The sequence below is a fragment of the Mustela lutreola genome, chromosome 8 (genome assembly GCF_030435805.1).
Source record: "Mustela lutreola isolate mMusLut2 chromosome 8, mMusLut2.pri, whole genome shotgun sequence".
Taxonomy (NCBI): Eukaryota; Metazoa; Chordata; class Mammalia; order Carnivora; family Mustelidae; genus Mustela; species Mustela lutreola.
In genome coordinates this window covers 78,364,478-78,383,597 of record NC_081297.1, presented here as the reverse complement: position 1 = coordinate 78,383,597, position 19,120 = coordinate 78,364,478, and the positions used below count along the sequence as shown (strand labels likewise).

Below are 19,120 nucleotides of genomic sequence, written 5' to 3'. Positions count from 1 at the left end.
CCCTTCTCCCAAACCCCTTCCCCCCAGCAACCCTCAGTTTGTTTTGTGAGATTAAGAGTCACTTATGGTTTGTCTCCCTCCCAATCCCATCTTGTTTCATTTATTCTTCTTCTACCCACTTAAGCCTCCATGTTGTATCACCACTTCCTCATATCAGGGAGATCATATGATAGTTGTCTTTCTCTGCTTGACTTATTTCGCTAAGCATGATACGCTCTAGTTCCATCCATGTTGTTGCAAAAGGCAAGATTTCATTTCTTTTGATGGCTGCATAGTATTCCATTGTGTATATATACCACCTCTTCTTGATCCATTCATCTGTTGATGGACATCTAGGTTCTTTCCATAGTTTGGCTATTGTGGACATTGCTGCTATAAACATTCGGGTGCATGTGCCCCTTTGGATCACTACATTTGTATCTTTAGGGTAAATACCCAATAGTGCAATTGCTGGGTCATAGGGCAGTTCTATTTTCAACATTTTGAGGAACCTCCATGCTGTTTTCCAGAGTGGCTGCACCAGCTTGCATTCCCACCAACAGTGTACGAGGTTTCCCCTTTCTCCTCATCCTCGCCAGCATCTGTCATTTCCTGACTTGTTGATTTTAGCCATTCTGACTGGTGTGAGGTGATATCTCATTGTGGTTTTGATTTGTATTTCCCTGATGCCGAGTGATATGGAGCACTTTTTCATGTGTCTGTTGGCCATCTGGAAGTCTTCTTTGCAGAAATGTCTGTTCATGTCCTCTGCCCATTTCTTGATTGGATTATTTGTTCTTTGGGTGTTGAGTTTGCTAAGTTCTTTATAGATTCTGGACACTAGTCCTTTATCTGATATGTCGTTTGCAAATATCTTCTCCCATTCTGTCAGTTGTCTTTTGATTTTGTGAACTGTTTCCTTTGCTGTGCAAAAGCTTTTGATCTTGATGAAATCCCAGTAGTTCATTTGTTCCCTTGCTTCCCTTGCCTTTTGCGTTGTTCCTAGGAAGATGTTGCTGCGGCAGAGGTCGAAGAGGTTGCTGCCCGTGTTCTCCTCAAGGATTTTGATGGATTCCTTTCGTACATTGAGGTCCTTCATCCATTTTGAGTCTATTTTTGTGTGTGGTGTAAGGGAATGGTCCAATTTCATTTTTCTGCATGTGGCTGTCCAATTTTCCCAGCACCATTTATTGAAAAGGCTGTCTTTTTTCCATTGGACATTCTTTCCTGCTTTGTCGAAGATTAGTTGACCATAGAGTTGAGGGTCTATTTCTGGGCTCTCTATTCTGTTCCATTGATCTATGGGTCTGTTTTTGTGCCAGTACCATGCTGTCTTGATGATGACAGCTTTGTAATAGAGCCTGAAGTCCGGAATTGTGATGCCACCAACGTTGGCTTTCTTTTTCAATATCCCTTTGGCTATTCGAGGTCTTTTCTGGTTCCATATAAATTTTAGCATTATTTGTTCCATTTCTTTGAAAAAGATGGATGGTACTTTGATAGGAATTGCATTAAATGTGTAGATTGCTTTAGGTAGCATAGACATTTTCACAATATTTATTCTTCCAATCCAGGAGCATGGAACATTTTTCCATTTCTTTGTGTCTTCCTCAATTTCTTTCATGAGTACTTTATAGTTTTCTGAGTATAGATTCTGTGTCTCTTTGGTTAGGTTTATTCCTAGGTATCTTATGGTTTTGGATGCAATTGTAAATGGGATTGACTCCTTAATATCTCTTTCTTCTGTCTTGCTGTTGGTGTAGAGAAATGCAACTGATTTCTGTGCATTGATTTTATATCCTGACACTTTACTGAATTCCTGTATAAGTTCTAGCAGTTTTGGAGTGGAGTCTTTTGGGTTTTCCACATATAGTATCATATCATCTGCGAAGAGTGATAATTTGACTTCTTCTTTGCCGATTTGGATGCCTTTAATTTCCTTTTGTTGTCTGATTGCTGAGGCTAGGACCTCTAGTACTATGTTGAATAGCAGTGGTGATAATGGACATCCCTGCCGTGTTCCTGACCTTAGCGGAAAAGCTTTCAGTTTTTCTCCATTGAGAATGATATTTGCGGTGGGTTTTTCATAGATGGCTTTGATGATATTGAGGTATGTGCCCTCTATCCCTACACTTTGAAGAGTTTTGATCAGGAATGGATGTTGTACTTTGTCAAATGCTTTTTCAGCATCTATTGAGAGTATCATATGGTTCTTGTTCTTTCTTTTATTGATGTGTTGTATCACATTGACTGATTTGCGGATGTTGAACCAACCTTGCAGCCCTGGAATAAATCCCACTTGGTCGTGGTGAATAATCCTTTTAATGTACTGTTGAATCCTATTGGCTAGTATTTTGTTGAGTATTTTCGCATCTGTGTTCATCAAGGATATTGGTCTATAGCTCTCTTTTTTGGTGGGATCCTTGTCTGGTTTTGGGATCAAGGTGATGCTGGCCTCATAAAATGAGTTTGGAAGTTTTCCTTCCATTTCTATTTTTTGGAACAGTTTTAGGAGAATAGGAATTAGTTCTTCTTTAAATGTTTGGTAGAATTCCCCTGGGAAGCCGTCTGGCCCTGGGCTTTTGTTTGTTTGGAGATTTTTAATGACTGTTTCAATCTCCTTACTGGTTATGGGTCTGTTCAGGCTTTCTATTTCTTCCTGGCTCAGTTGTGGTAGTTTATATGTTTCTAGGAATGCATCCATTTCTTCCAGATTGTCAAATTTATTGCCGTAGAGTTGCTCATAGTATGTTCTTATAATAGTTTGTATTTCTTTGGTGTTAGTTGTGATCTCTCCTCTTTCATTCATGATTTTATTTATTTTGGGTCCTTTCTCTTTTCTTTTTGATAAGTCGGGCCAGGGGTTTATCAATTTTATTAATTCTTTCAAAGAACCAGCTCCTAGTTTCGTTGATTTGTTCTATTGTTTTTTTGGTTTCTATTTCATTGATTTCTGCTCTGATCTTTATGATTTCTCTTCTCCTGCTGGGATTAGGGTTTCTTTCTTGTTCTTTCTCCAGCTCCTTTAGGTGTAGGGTTAGGTTGTGTACCTGAGACCTTTCTTGTTTCTTGAGAAAGGCTTGTACCGCTATATATTTTCCTCTCAGGACTGCCGTTGCTGTGTCCCACAGATTTTGAACCGTAGTATTTTCATTATCATTTGTTTCCATGATTTTTTTCAATTCTTCTTTAATTTCCAGGTTGACCCATTCATTCTTTAGAAGGATGCTGTTTAGTCTCCATGTATTTGGGTTCTTTCCAAACTTCCTTTTGTGGTTGAGTTCTAGCTTTAGAGCATTGTGGTCTGAAAATATGCAGGGAATGATCCCAATCTTTTGATACTGGTTGAGTCCTGATTTAGGACCGAGGATGTGATCTATTCTGGAGAATGTTCCATGTGCACTAGAGAAGAATGTGTATTCTGTTGCTTTGGGATGAAATATTCTGAATATATCTGTGATGTCCATCTGGTCCAGTGTGTCGTTTAAGGCCTTTATTTCCTTGCTGATCTTTTGCTTGGATGACCTGTCCATTTCAGTGAGGGGAGTGTTAAAGTCCCCTACTATTATTGTATTATTGTTGATGTGTTTCTTTGATTTTGTTATTAATTGGTTTATATAGTTGGCTGCTCCCACATTGGGGGCATAGATATTTAAAATTGTTAAATCTTCTTGTTGGACAGACCCTTTGAGTATGATATAGTGTCCTTTCTCATCTCTTATTATAGTCTTTGGCTTAAAATCTAATTGATCTGATATAGGATTGCCACTCCTGCTTTCTTCTGATGTCCATTAGCATGGTAAATTCTTTTCCACCCCCTCACTTTAAATCTGGAGGTGTCTTCGGGCTTAAAATGTGTTTCTTGGAGGCAACATATAGATGGGTTTTGTTTTTTTATCCATTCTGATACCTTGTGTCTTTTGACAGGGGCATTTAGCCCATTAACATTCAGGGTAACTATTGAGAGATATGAATTTAGTGCCATTGTATTGCCTGTAAGGTGACTGTTACTGTATATGGTCTCTGTTCCTTTCTGATCTACCACTTGTAGGCTCTCTCTTTGCTTAGAGGACCCCTTTCAATATTTCCTGTAGAGCTGGTTTGGTGTTTGCAAATTCTTTCAGTTGTTGTTTGTCCTGGAAGCTTTTAATCTCTCCTTCTATTTTCAATGATAGCCTAGCTGGATATAGTATTCTTGGCTGCATGTTTTTCTCGTTTAGTGCTCTGAAAATATCATGCCAGCTCTTTCTGGCCTGCCAGGTCTCTGTGGATAAGTCAGCTGCCAATCTAATATTTTTACCATTGTATGTTACAGACTTCTTTTCCCGGGCTGCTTTCAGGATTTTCTCTTTGTCATTGAGACTTGTAAATTTTACTATTAGGTGACGGGGTGTGGGCCTATTCTTATTGATTTTGAGGGGCGTTCTCTGAACCTCCTGAATTTTGATGCTCTTTCCCTTTGCCATATTGGGGAAATTCTCCCCAATAATTCTCTCTAGTATACCTTCTGCTCCCCTCTCACTTTCTTCTTCTTCTGGAATCCCAATTATTCTAATGTTGTTTCGTCTTATGGTGTCACTTATCTCTCGAATTCTCCCCTCGTGGTCCAGTAGCTGTTTGTCCCTCTTTTGCTCAGCTTCTTTATTCTCTGTCATTTGGTCTTCTATATCACTAATTCTTTCTTCTGCCTCATTTATCCTAGCAGTTAGAGCCTCCATTTTTGATTGCACCTCATTAATAGCTTTTTTGATTTCACCTTGGTTAGATTTTAGTTCTTTTATTTCTCCAGAAAGGGCTTTTATATCTCTCGAGAGGGTTTCTCTAATATCTTCCATGTCTTTTTTGAGCCCGGCTAGAACCTTGAGAACTGTCATTCTGAACTCTAGATCTGACATATTACCGATGTCTGTATTGATTAGGTCCCTAGCCTTTGGTACTGCCTCTTGTTCTTTTTTTTGTGTTGAATTTTTACGTCTTGTCATTTTGTCCAGATAAGAGTAAATGAAGGGGCAAGTAAAATACTAAAAGGGTGGCAACAACCCCAGGAAAATATGCTTTAACCAAATTAGAAGAGATCCAAAATCGTGAGTGGGGAGAAAGGGGATAAAAAGAGGTTCAAAAAGGAAGAAAGAAAAAAAGAAGAAAAGAAAAGAAAAGAATTTTTAAAAAAAGAATACACCTAAGAAAAATGTAAAAAAGAAAAAATATATATATTAGATAAACTAGTATAAAATCGTTAAAAAAGAAAAAGGTAACAGTTAAAAAAATTTTACCCGAAGGTGAGAAAAAAAAAAAAATGAAAAAGAAAAAATTAAATTAACTGCAAGACTAAAAAAAATCACAGGAAAAAAGCCATGAGTTCCGTGCTTGGCTTTCTCCTCCTCTGGAATTCTGCTGCTCTCCTTGGTATTGAAACCGCACTCCTTGGTAGGTGAACTTGGTCTTGGCTGGATTTCTTGTTGATCTTCTGGGGGAGGGGCCTGTTGTAGTGATTCTCAAGTGTCTTTGCCCCAGGCGGAATTACACCGCCCTTACCCAGGGCCGGGGTGAGTAATCCGCTCCGGTTTGCTTTCAGGAGCTTTTGTTCCCTGAGCGCTTTCTGTAGAGTTCCAGAGGACGGGAATACAAATGGCGGCCTCCTGGTCTCCAGCCCGGAGGAGCCGAGAGCCCAGGGCCCCACTCCTCAGTGCGCCCTCAGAGAACAGCGCCCAGTTACTCCCATCTGCCTGACCTCCGGCCGCGCTCGAGCTCACCGAGCCTGCGACCGGTTCAAGGTAACACGGAGCTGTGAGCTTACTGTCGGCTCTGTCTCTGTAGCCGGCTTTCCTGTTCCAATACCCGCAAGCTCTGCGACACTCAGACACCCCCGATCCTTCTGTGACCCTGCGGGACCTGAGGCCACGCTGACCCCGCGTGGGCTTCGCCCCGGTTTAGCCTCTGGAGCGATGTCCCTCAGCGGAACAGACTTTTAAAAGTCCTGATTTTGTGCGCGGTTGCTCCGCCGCTTGCCGGGAGCCGGCCCCTCCCCCCCGGGGTCTATCTTCCCGTCCCTTTGGATTCACTTCTCCGCCGGTCCTACCTTTCAGAAAGTGGTTGTTTTTCTGTTTCCAGAATTGCTGTTCTTCTTCTCTTCGATCTGCCGATGGATTTTCAGGTGTTTGCAATCTTTAGATAAGCTATCTAGCTGATCTCCGGCTAGCTGAAGCAGTCTCAGCTTGCTACTTCTCCGCCATCTTGACTCCTCCTTCTTGGGAAAACATTTTCAAGCTGAGAGCAATGTATTCGGGGGTAAAGGGTGAGTAAGTAGGTGAGAGATCCTGGTGCATTTAGAGGACTAGACATAGTTGAGTGTGATTGGTGATGGGTTCTAGTGTGGAACATGGCAGGGGATGAAGCTGGGGGCAGGGGGTAAAATCCTGAGCAGCCTGGAAATGATGCTAAGGATGCGGAAGGCAGAGGGGTGCCATTTGCTATTTAAAGGAGAGGAATGCTACATACACAGATTTGGATTTTCCATATATAACCCAGGCAGCATGGTCGGAATTACTTCAGCCTTGGTCAGCATTCATGCATTTTCCATAATTGCTTTGCCTCAGTGATTTCTGAAAGGACCTCATATGAATAGGAAATGCTTTTTGTGTTACCCATTTATTCATTCACCAGACATTTCTTGAGACATTACTACGTTGTATTTTTGGCATTGGGCTGGATCCTGAAGATGAAGATCTTTGCTCTTAAGGAGTTCATAGTGAACGAGGGAGATAGTAACAAAAAATGACAAAATACTGGTGCTGGGGACTCTCATCCAGAGAGTCTAGAATGATGAGGAGTGGGGAAAGGAAAGGACAGGAGGTTCAGAGAAGAATTCATCTTGGGGTCCTCCGATATTCCTTGTAATTGGAATTCCAAAGTGGAGAGTTATATAGAGGAAAGAAAGTTCTTTCTATGCCCCAGTTATGCTCAGAGGCCATTGCTTCTTAATGTTTAGCAAGAATGGGGCTCATTAATTCCATAAAAACTTTAGTAAGATTTGTGCGTGTACTAGAAAAGTGAAATGGAGAGTTGAATAACTGACTTTACTTAAATGGCTGAGTCACTGGTTTATTCCTTCTTGGATTTATTCAGCAAACATTCATTGAGTAATACATGCCAGGAGCAGCTAGACATAGAGTCACAAAGCAAATGACCCTGTCCCCTGGACTTCCCTTTGTGTGCAAAGACATAGTATGAGACTGTTTAAAAGGTATTCCTTGGAATGGCAAAGCCGTGCTCCTTAAAATTCATCTTCAAAATATAAGAACAGAATGACAACTAAAATCCATAAAGGTAAAGAAGATATTTCACTACTACTTTTGAGGTAGATCTTAGACATTTCTCTCCCAGGAAAAACAATTGTAACTACGTATGGTGATAATGTTAACTAGACTTGTTGTGCTGATGAGATTGCAATATATCCAAATACTGGATCATTAGGTTGTACACCTGGAACTACTACATGTGAGTTATGCCTCATTAAAAAGTAATGAACAAATACCTGTCTTTTAAGATAAACAAATGGCCATTATTTCATAAGGCATTTCTAATGCTGGCTTTCAGTCTATATGGTCAGTATCTGCTGACAAGGTTGCAAAGAAAGTACACAAACAGAAGACTTTCTTTCTTTCTTTTCCTTCCTCCCATCCGTCTTTCCTTCCTCCCTGCCTTCCTTCCTTTCCTCTGAAATTCTTTTGAAGTAGCAGTAAGATATACCTAACAGAAAATTTGCCATTTAAACCAGCTTGTGTGTATAGATCAGTCACACAGTACATCTACGTTGCTGTGCAACCACCACGACAGTCCATTCTGTAACTACTTCATCTCCGCAAATTGGAAGCTATATTCATCAAATAATAACAATTGCCCCTCCTCCCAGCCCCTGGAAACTCATTGACTTTCAGTCTCTATGAATTTGACTCTTCTAGTATCTCATAGAGGTAGTGGACTCATACGCTATTTGGGGCTGGGGGTTGTGCCTGGCTTATTTTACTTAGCATAATGTCTTCAAGGTTCATTCCTGTTATCATAACTCTATTTTATTGAATCAAGAATTCCAGAATCCTGGTGCAGGTGCTGTTGAAAGCGGTATGGTGATTCCTCAAAAAATTAAACTTAGAATTAGCATACGGTGTAGCAGTTCCACTTCTGGATGTATACCCCCCAAAACTCAACGTGGCAGGAACTTGAATAGATGTTTGTACACCAGGTTCATAGCAGCATTATTCACGGTAGCCAAAGAGGGAAAACAACCCAAATGTCCATCAATGGATGAATAAGTAAATAAAATGTAGTATATACAGATGGAGTATTATTCAACCAAAATTCTTTTTTTTTTAAGATTTTTAAAAATTTATTTGTCAGAGCGAGAGCGAGCACATGCAGGCAGAGAGGCAGACAGAGACAGAGAGAGAAACAGGCTCCCTGCTGAGCAAGGAGCCTGATGTGGGACTCGATCCCAGGAAGCTGGGATCATGACCTGAGTGAGCTAAAGGCAGCCGCCTAATCAATTGAGCCACTCAGGCATCCCCCCAAATTCTTCTTAAACCATTATCTTTTTTAGTTCTCTGTAAGTGAAATTTGGAAGCTAATTAGGGCTGCTGCAGTGGAATTTACTCACCTTTACATTCCCAGGGACAAGAAGCAGTTTCTATGGCATTTGAGGCCACACGCGCGCACACACACACACACACACACACACACACAAAACAAGCTTTGCAGACCAATTTGGAGGCCCTTCACTTGACGATAAGTTCAAACAAAAAAATATATAGTACCTTTTTTGTTTCACATCTTTACTTTCTAGTTTCCTACCGCAGGCGGTATCTCGCCTGTGGTTGATGAGGCATGGGCCCAGCTAGTTTGCTCACCTTCGGCATCCTAACATGCTAAAAGGAGAATTTCTTTTGCAACTTCACAGAACTTCCTTTAGCATATTCTTTTATTTATAGGAGGGTGTTTTCAAATCATGTTGTTGTTTCTCTGGTTCTTTTCTTTTGCTTCTGATTCTATAACTGGTTTGAAAAAGTTAGAATGGGAAGGGTAGGTGGGCCAAGGGGTATTGTGCCCTGCCCGAGGAGACCATAAGAAAGGACGTTTGCAAACTGCTCTTCTAGATACAGGCTTCTCAAATGGTAATGTGCTTAGGAAGCATTTCTGGATCTTGTGAAAATGAGTATTTTGAGTTAGTAGGTCTTGGATGGGGCCTGAGAATCTCTGGTAAACTCCAGGTGATGCTGATGTTATTGGTCCTTTGCCAACACCGAACAGCAACTCTGGAGAGGCCCGTCTTCCTGCCAGGTTCCGAAAATATATGTAGTGTATAGTGCTCAAGCAAGGTAGCAGAATGGTCTTGCACCCCAGAGCTATGTGTTAATATGCTAAATGTTTTTAAGCAAGCTATTTAGCTTCTCTATTACTTATTTCCCCTCATTTGTAAAATTAGAATAGTGTGTATTTCCCTCATTGGCATTATTATATTTATTTATTTGACAGACAGAGATCACAAGCAGACAGAGAGGAAGGCAGAAGGAAAGGGGGAAGCTGTGGGGCTCGATCCCACCACCTGGGATCATGACCCGAGCTGAAGGCAGAGGTTTTAACCCACTGAGCCACCCAGGTGGCTTATTAACCATTATTATTACTTTTAACCACTCTGTTTTAAGTTCCTCCTCAACTCCACTGTCTTTGACAAGACGCATAATTGGGGAAAAAAAAAAAAAAAGAAAGAAAAAGAAAAGGTGCCAAGAGTTTGGCTGCATTCAAGGAGTGACAAATTTACTGGTTTTCCTGAGACATTTCTAGTTTCAGCACTGAAAGTCCCAGGTCCTGGGAGCCTATCATTCTTGGGCAATTTACTTAAGATGCTTGTTCCTCCCAGTTGAATTCCCAGTTGGTCTTGAAAAATGAGTCTCAGAGGTGGCTTGCTCAACGTGATAGTGAGGGAAATGCTTATTTATTTTCGTAGAATTTTGTTGGTGGTGGTTTTATTTTTAACCCCTTTTTTGTTTGGTTGGTTTTTGCAGTGTTCAAAAGCTGAATGAGTTTCTCTTGAGTGACGAGATTGGTGAGGATAGCTGGCGAACTGGTGAAGGTTCTCTTCCTTTTGAGTCCTGTAAGAAGCACACTGGAGTGGTAAGTGCTTTTTCTTATTATTGAAGCTGTGAATAGGTAACTGGCCCAGGACTAGATGATTTCAAATCAGCGTGATTAGAAGAAAGTGTAAGCTCCACTTTTAACCTATATAAAGAAAAATTGCCACCTGCTTCTATAACAAAGTTCAGTAGTCTAAAATGCATAAACAGATGTATAAGGCTTGTCATTAGACATCATCAAAGAAATATCCCAAGAGGGACAGCCCATGTTCAACTGAAAAAAAATTGAAAGGTTTTCTGCCCAAAACTTTATATAATAATAATATTAAGTAAGCTTACCAACTCCCACACCATATTCTTTTAATACCTTTTAGCTGTATTATAATTTTTAGTTTAAAAAGTGCTTTTGATGCATTGTATCTTTTGATTCAATATAAATTATATTACCTTATTTTTAATCTTCAAATTGAATATATGGAGTTTGTATATTATGTGGCTTGAATAAAGTCATAAACTTAGCAGCAGAGCCAGAATTAAAACCTGAGTCTGGTTAAGCCTAGAACCAGTTTATTCATCCATTACACAAATATTTACTCAATAGCTATATACAGCCTGGAAACATGTTCAATATTATTTTGTCGTGTATTACATGTAAGATGACACGTACCATATATTTGCCTGTGTTTCTAGATTTATTGGCTACCCTGTACTTTAGGGATATAGCTGAGAACAAGGCACACGGACTCCTCTTTGTCACAGTTAGCTTTCTTAAGGCAGGAGTCAGATGATTAAGTTTAAAAAGTGAGATCATTTCACTTTGGGAAGAAAATAAAATAAGGTATGAGAGAATGACTGGGATACTGGAAGCTAGTGACCATTTCCCAGAAAGGCCACCTCTGAAGAGCTGGCATTTGGGCTGAGACCTGAATAAACAGTACATACATACCTGTTCTGCAAAGACTGGGGGAAGAATGCAAAGACCCTGAGGTGGGAATGAATTTGTTATTCTCAAGAAATAGAGAAACACATTGGTTTGAGCCTGGTGAAGAACAAAGAGATAAGAAAAGGTAAGAAGAACAAGGATTGAGGGTCTGGATTGTGTTGACATGGAGTTGGAAACCGTAGGAGGGTTTTAAAGTGGGGACTAACAGAATTTTGCTTACCTACCTACCTACTTACCTACCTATCTATATGTGAATCTTGAACTTGGGACCCTGAGATCAAGACCTGGGCTGAGATCAAGAGTTGGGTGCTTAATGACTGAGCCACTGGGTTGATAGTAATCAGTGGGAACAAGGGTAGAACAGGTAGATCAGTAAAAAGATTATTATAATAACATGGGCAAGAAATGATGATGTTAGAATTAGTTTTGTGGCAGTTGCAGTGGACATCATGAGAAAGTGAGCAGACTCTGTACTTTTTTAAAATGTTGAGAGGTAAAGACTTGCTGATAGACTGGATAGGGAGGCTAAGATGTTAGTGGACTGGTATTGAGGTAGAATCAAAAGATATATTTGCACATGATAATGTTGAGATATTCATTGACATCTAAGAAGAGAAGTCAGCATTGGAGATGGGGTAAATTTAAGAGGGACGGGCCATTAGATAGTTAAATCAGTGAGATTGGATCACATCCCTTTCTTGAAAGGTGTGTCTGAAAAAGTCTAAAGAAAGTTTTTAAAATTAATATGTACATTTCATAACATTAAATTAGAAGCTTTTCTAAAGTGGGTCATGTTATAATTAATATTAGTTATTCGTGTTACTATTAGACAAAAATATGAATGTATTTACTACTTTTGTAACCAAACAAAATTACATGGACAATTTTCTGACTGAATTAATTGAAGCTTGGAAAGTCTTTTTAACAGGAAGTCAGTTTATATTAAATTTTCACTACATCATGTTTCAAACTACTAAATACAGTTGAGATGAGCACTCAGCTATGTTTAGATCTGCTATTTTCTTCTGCTTTTCTGGAGTTTTACTTTACCCTCTGTTATTTTATTGAGCCAGTGTGATTTTCTCTAAGAAGGAGCTACCACTCATGCCTTGTATACACTGGGTTAACCATGCTTCAAAATGATGGTTTGCTGTTGTGTGGACATGGACACAAAGATAGGAATGCATTATAGAGTGTCTATACATTGAGACAGCAGGAAGGTCTAGTACTTGATAAGAACCAGCATTGTCATCCTTTGGATTATAGGAGATTACTGAAGAATTTATTAGGTCATCTTTCAGAAATGTGGGGATGAGCAGAGTGGATGACCTCAAGAATTGGGGATGTAGGAGGTTAAGTTTGGGGAGTTAGGGAAATCTGAAGAACTTTTTGTATGGGGTGAGGATGAGGGCTAGAAGAAAACTTGAACTGAGAAAAGGTTTTTGGAAGGAAAAAAAAATCCCCTTCAAATGTATTCAGTATCTTCAGTGTTATTGAAACCAGACTGGACTTCTGATGTCTTTCAGGGTCATTCATCACTGCTGATGGGCCAAACCACAAACGACAAACTTTTTAAAATGGAGTGAAAAAATCTGTGTGTTTGAAAATAACACTAATGGAAACTTCTTCTTGAGAGTTTAAGATGCTATGTATTCTGTAAAAGCTTTGAGTTAAGTGGTTTTGGCTGTAGAATCTCCATGGAGAATTAGTGACATTCTAGAGCCAAAGTCTCTTCAAATTACATCTGTGGAACTCCAACTCAAATCTCTGTCAACACATCGCTTCCTCCCACCCTCTTCTTAGTTTTGTGAAGAACATGACGTCATTCCTTTTGGAACTCTGGGGCAATAGTACTATAGAATTAAAGACTCTAGAAGACAGAGGATTTATGTGAAGGCATAGACCATCTTGTGAGAAAGATACACTTAGCTTGAAGGATACCGACTTTCTGCATCTCATGCAATATACTTCCAGGGTCATCTGTGAGATTGTGAAAAGGAAAACAGAACTAAAATAAAATTTCAGGAACAATCTCTCCATCTTTTAAAGTTAAAATTTGTTCAGTATTTTCTTTCTTTCTTTAATATTTTATTTACTTATTTGACAGAAAGAGCAAGAGAGGGAACACAAGCAGGGGGAGTGGGAGTGGGAGAAGCAGACTTCCCACTGAGCAGGGAGCACAGTGTGGGGCTTGATCCCAGGACACTGGCTGGGATCATGACCCGAACTGAAGGCAGATGCTTAACAACTGAGCCACCCAGGCGCCCCATGTTCAGTATTTTTTATATGACAAAACCAATGTTAGCTCTTCTTAATACCTTTTAATCTGTGTATTTATTTACACGTAGCCTAGCAATGTACTATTTGATAATTTGATGTTCTGCTGATATATTGATGGAAATTGGAAGGGTGATATCTTATTTGGATTAAATTACTGATTATTTGAGGACATTTCTAATTCCCATAGTAGAAGTCAGTGGATTTTTCAAAAAGCCAAACCTGCAATTCCAGGCCAAAAGAAAAAAAAAAGTTTCACAATTCTAGACTACTTTGCTTTTATAGGTAATTTAACAGTTTTAAAGTATATTACTACTTAACCTTCATAAAATCTACAAGGTATTTAAGTAAGACAGATAATTTTTTTTTGTTGAAATATTTGGTCATTAGATTCCTGGCACAAATTTTGAGCTTGTAAATTTTGCTATATTAGAGGTTTACAGAGCTGAATTTTCTACCTTCTCTTTAATCATCTGTCTCTATTGCATGACATTGAAGTCAGATTTAGAGGTTAACAAATCTCTATTTCTATGACCTAACCTAAGTTCCTTTTAAGTATGGGAAAACTGTCCAACCTCAGCTAGCATCCTCTTTATAATGGATACTTTGGTCCTTTGACCAGGAACAATGCTATTTTTGCAAAAGACTAGATCATTCTCTTATACTTACATCAGCATTATATGTTTATATACTTAAGAAACAATATAGAATATATATACTTAAGAAACAATATAGAATATATAGAAACAATAAGAAACTATATATATATATATATATATATATATATATATATATATATACACACACACACACACACACACATATTTGGACCAAAAAACCTCCGAGATCCTTGTGCTTTTTCTCACTCTGCAGTGGATCCTTGGGTGATGTGTAGCCCAATCTGAGTTATGTGAGTGTATGAGATTCAAAATCCTCATGATTCAAAGGGTGATCAAAAAGGTACTGTTGGAGCATTTACAAGCTCAGTGGCCTCCCAAGTAGATTCTAGTTTAACCTGAGTTAGTCTGCCTACCTTTTGACACACAGACTGGGTATATTTATTGGGAGAGCTGGACAAGGAATATCCAAAACCTAGTTTTGGGCTACACACTTTCAACTCCATCCATTGCAAGAATCACATCTTTGTGTTTTTATTTTTCTAAAGAGACTTGTGAATTAGGTTTAAAATGATAAGCTTAATGCACTTTGTTATTATTTGCTTTTTTTTTTTTTTTTTTGGAGAAGCCATCGAAAGAATTAAAATATTACATTCACTTTACTTCTTTCTTTTTCTTGGAATTTCAAGTAGAAATTGAGTTAATGTTCAGTAAAACATGTTTTTTTTCTTTCATAAAGCATCAACTTGTGTTTTTTTCCCCCCCCATTTGGAATGCAGCAGCCGAAAACTATAAACAGGAAGCAGCCTGGAAGGTATCACCTGGACAGCTATGAACAATCAACCCGGCGTCTACGTCCTGTAGAGACTGAGGATATTGCAATAAAGGTTATTTTATTTCCTGGATTCTTGCATGGCTAGAAACATTTATGTTACTATTTTATGGTGAAGTTCTGTAAGTGTCCTAAATCGGGTCTTTAAAGTCTCTTTACCGTGATCACCAACCCTCTTAACATTTTCGAAAGTGTTCTGATGAGTTTCATTGCCAGTTCTGCCTTGCCTCCCGACCACATTTCTTGCTCCAGCAGTTCTGTTTTAATAACTGGAGCGTGAGCCTTTCTTCTGAATCCACGTTAGAAGTTAGTCTCCAACGTATTTCCTTTCAAGCTCTTACATTCCTCTACCTAGTAAATTGATTTATAGAGAACACCAATATTGTAAATACAGGTTTTAAGGAAATAAATCAGATCGTAGTTCTTCAGCCAGGAGGGGCTTAGGCCAGTGTTGCAAGCATCTCCCCACCCCCTGCCGGGTTCCCAGTAGTCCTTTGATCCAATTTCAAACAGCCTTTTGTGCTCTCCAAGCAAGTGCGCTTAGGTAGAACAGGCCACCAGGGGATAATCAGCTGAGGATTGACCCCCAAAGAGGGGTCACTGCTGTGCAGGGACAGACACCTGAGCAGTCAAGAGCTTTTTGACATCGGTGCAGCCAGAGTCCTGGAGATTATCCCTTTTGAAGAAAACTGTGGACTGCTGGAGTTAACCAGCAACCTGTGCTGCCCAGGCCAGTCAGAGAGTGGGAGCCTCCACACAAGGCGTGAAGGAGTATCTTAAAGCTGTGGGGCTACTTCCCTCTGTATCTGCCTGACAAAATACTTGGCCCACAGTAGGCCCTTTGCAGTTGGAGCAAACGTGGGATTGGCCGGAATAAGCAAATGTTAACCCATCTTCTGCCATTGACCTAATGTGTGACATCTGGACAAATTACTTTGCCTCTCTGAGCTGTGGTTTGCCCTTATTAAGGCGGGAATGCTACTTTAGCATGGTTGTTTCGAGGATAAAAAGTGTCACTTGTAAATTTTAAAGAGCTTTAGTGATTCTTAACCATGGCTGTACATTAGGATCTCCCAGGTAGCTTTTTTTTTTTTTTTTTTAAGATTTTATTCATTCACTCGACAGAGAGAGATCACAAGTAGGCAGAGAGACAGAGAGAGGAGGAAGCAGGCCTCCTGCCAATCAGAGAGCCCGATGCGGGACTCAATCCCAGGACCCTGGGATCATGACCCCAGCTGAAGGCAGAGGTTTAACCCACTGAGCCACCCAGGTGCCCACCCAGATAGCTTTTAACAGTGTATATGTGAGTGTGTGTATGTATGAATATGACCCTGGCATCATCGAAGACAATAGTTGTAGTAGTTCCCTAACAATTATAATGTGTGGATAGGATGTAAAGTACGAGGCTGTGACAAAGTCTGGAATAAAAGACGATGAAGGGCCTTCTCTGCTTCATACTTCCAATTATGCCCACATAACGACTAATATACACGTGACTGCAGAAACAGGATCAGTCTTTTTTTTTAACCCACTGAGCCACCCAGGCGCCCCCTGGATCAGTCTTTTTTTTAATTGACATTTTCTATGCAATATAGTAAGAATCTAAAAATATATCTTTCCCATGTCCCTACCAAATTTGTTTTTATTTTGAATGTAAAAAAAAAACCGAGGCAATCATTTGTTTTTTTAAAGTTGACCTTTCATGCACCAAAACAAAACTCCGCAAAAAAAAAAAAAAAAAAAGCAAAAACAAAAAACTTGAAAAACTGCTTAACAATGGGCACTGCAGTTTCAAGCCCACCATCAAGCCTTTACGTTTTTTTCATGGGAGAAATTCTCAGGTTGGTAATAACTCATTTGTCTTATTGAAATCTGTTTTTTATTGTGAAATTGAACATGCCTCCAGAAAACTACATAAAATATACATGAACATTTAATGAAAAAGTGAACACCTATGCAACCAGCAAGAAAAGAACATCACGGGATCCCTCCGAAGGTCCTCCCAACACACATATTTGCGGTTCTCTCTCCTATCTCTCCAAGAAACAGTCGCCACCCTGACTTTAATGGCCATCATATCCTTGATTACCCCTGCTATGCATGCCTCCCTACAAACATATTTTAGTTAAGTTTAAGTGTGTGCATGGATGTGTTGTGCGTCTTGCTTCTTTTGCTCATTATGGATGTCTGGTTCATCCACATCATCAAGTGACTCGTTCGTTCTCATGACCAGTTAGCATTTCAACGTATGAATATGCCGAACTTTTGTCTATTCGACTTTTGATGGGCTTTTGGCTATTTTCCTATTGGGGGCTATTGTGAACAACTGCCGGGTCATGGGGTCTGTACATCCTCCCCTTTCCCAGATAACGGGAAACTGTTTCCCCAAGTGGTTGTACCAATGGACACTTTCACCAAGGGCCCTTGAGAGGATTGGTTGCTCCACGTCTTCATGAGGGCTTCCAATATGTTGCCAAAGTTTGTACTTGAGGAGGTGCCATTGTAGCTTGAGGTTTTTATTTACTTTTATTTAATTTTCTGATTTCTACCGAGGTTGAGCATCTTTTTATGTATACCTTGGCCATGTGGGTTTTGATTTCCTTTTTTGTGACTTGCCAGCTTATTGGTTTCCTCCCCCTTTAAAAAATGCTGAGGACTACTTCTTTATATTTTATACTTCGGCTGTTTTGGCAGTTACATGTTACAGAACTCTTCTTCCATTTAAAGCTTGGCTTTATCATATCAGAAGTTGTTAATTTTAGAGTAGTCTGGTTTATATAACGTTTTCCTTATGACTGATTTTTTTTTTGTCTCATTTAAGAAAATTTTCCCTACCAGAGGTCAAGAAGATGATTTATATTAGCTTCTAAAGTCTTTGAAGCTACACATTTCACTTTCAGCTCTGGAATCAACCTAGGATCCCTCTTTGTGTTTGGTATGAAGTAAGGATGTGATATAGTGGGGAAATCAGGAACAAATAATTTTGGTTGAAATTTAGCAGTAGTAAATTTAGTGGCAGTAATTTTACTACATTCCACAGTGAGTCAGTAAGTTCTGATTTACTTTCTTATATGACATCCTGTTGTCCCAGTCCCTCATACTGGTCACTGTCCCCCACCCCCACCCCCGACAGTCAGTGTAGTCTTGTCCACACTTCAGAGATCTCTGTATGTCTGGACTGATTGCTGGCCTCTCTTTATTATTTTTTCCATTGGTTTCTTTCTTTCAGATTCCACTGCTTTGATCATTATAACTTTCTAATAAACGCTGATATATTTTAGGACAAGTTCTTATATGTTATTGTTTTTCTTCCAAAATATCTTAGCTCATCTTGTCCCTTTTGTGGGAAAGAGGCCTAGGTGCTTCAGGACTTAACAGCTCTGAATTTGTCCTTTTCTTTATATTTGGACTTGGTATTTCCTTACTCCTTGTTTTAATGATCTTCTTTACAAACTATATTTTATTCAGCATTTTTACTTATTTTTAGCAGGAGGAAATGGACGATGGTCTGTGTAATGTCCTGCCTTTAATTTTTAAAAATTATTTAATTGAAGTAAAATGCATATAGCATAAAATTAACTGTTTTAAAGTGAACAACTCAGTGGCACTTAGTACCTTCACAATTTTATGCTCCCATTGCAAAATATTTTCATCTCCCAAATGGAAATCCTATACGGATTAAGCAGTCACTTCCCACTTACCCCTCTTGCTTTCCTCTGGCAACCACCAATCTACTTTCTGTCTTTGTGGATTTATCTATCCTGGATATTTTACATAAATGGATCATGCAGTAGGTAACTTGCATCTGTCTGGTTCCTTCCTATACTTTTAATACATTCTTTCCCCTTATCTCTGATACCCACTCCTATTCTGTGCCACTGTCATTATGGTGCAAGCTCTAATGGGCTCAATATATGTGCCTAAATACACTCATATCCTTGTAAAATACATAATAAACATCTGTGTACTCTCAGTTTCCTGAAATGTTTTCATAATGGTTTGCTTCTTCTTACAACACTATTGTGTTCTCTAGGATGCATCATTGTATTTTCCTTACCCCTGGGGATGGACACTGGCTTTGCCTCCAACTTCCCTCTTTCACCAACTAGGCTATGATGATCGTTTTTGTATTTACCCTTTTATGGACATTTGCAAAGATGTATATGTTGCCTGATTTTCCAAGGTCAAACAACTATTTAGGGAAGCCTAGGATTTTAACCCTGGTGGAGACATGAGACTATTTTGTAAAAGGCAGGAGGAAGTGGACATGCAGATTGCCGCAGGAGAGATTAACTTTGACTCTCTTCCATCATCCTTCTCGAAAGGAAGTAGTTTCCTCTTTTAC

General features: G+C 39.4%; 1 protein-coding gene across 12 annotated transcripts in view; it reads left to right on the top strand.

Annotated features, from left to right (window-relative positions):
• The window catches only part of ABCC9 (ATP binding cassette subfamily C member 9), a 158,150-nt gene that overhangs the window by 60,697 nt on the left and 78,333 nt on the right, over positions 1 to 19,120 (top strand). For all 12 annotated transcript variants that reach the window (XM_059185727.1, XM_059185722.1, XM_059185716.1 and 9 more), the window contains 2 exons: positions 10,038 to 10,146; positions 14,723 to 14,830. In XM_059185727.1, coding sequence (XP_059041710.1) covers positions 10,038 to 10,146; positions 14,723 to 14,830 — 217 coding nt within the window. The remainder of the gene's footprint in view (positions 1 to 10,037; positions 10,147 to 14,722; positions 14,831 to 19,120) is intronic.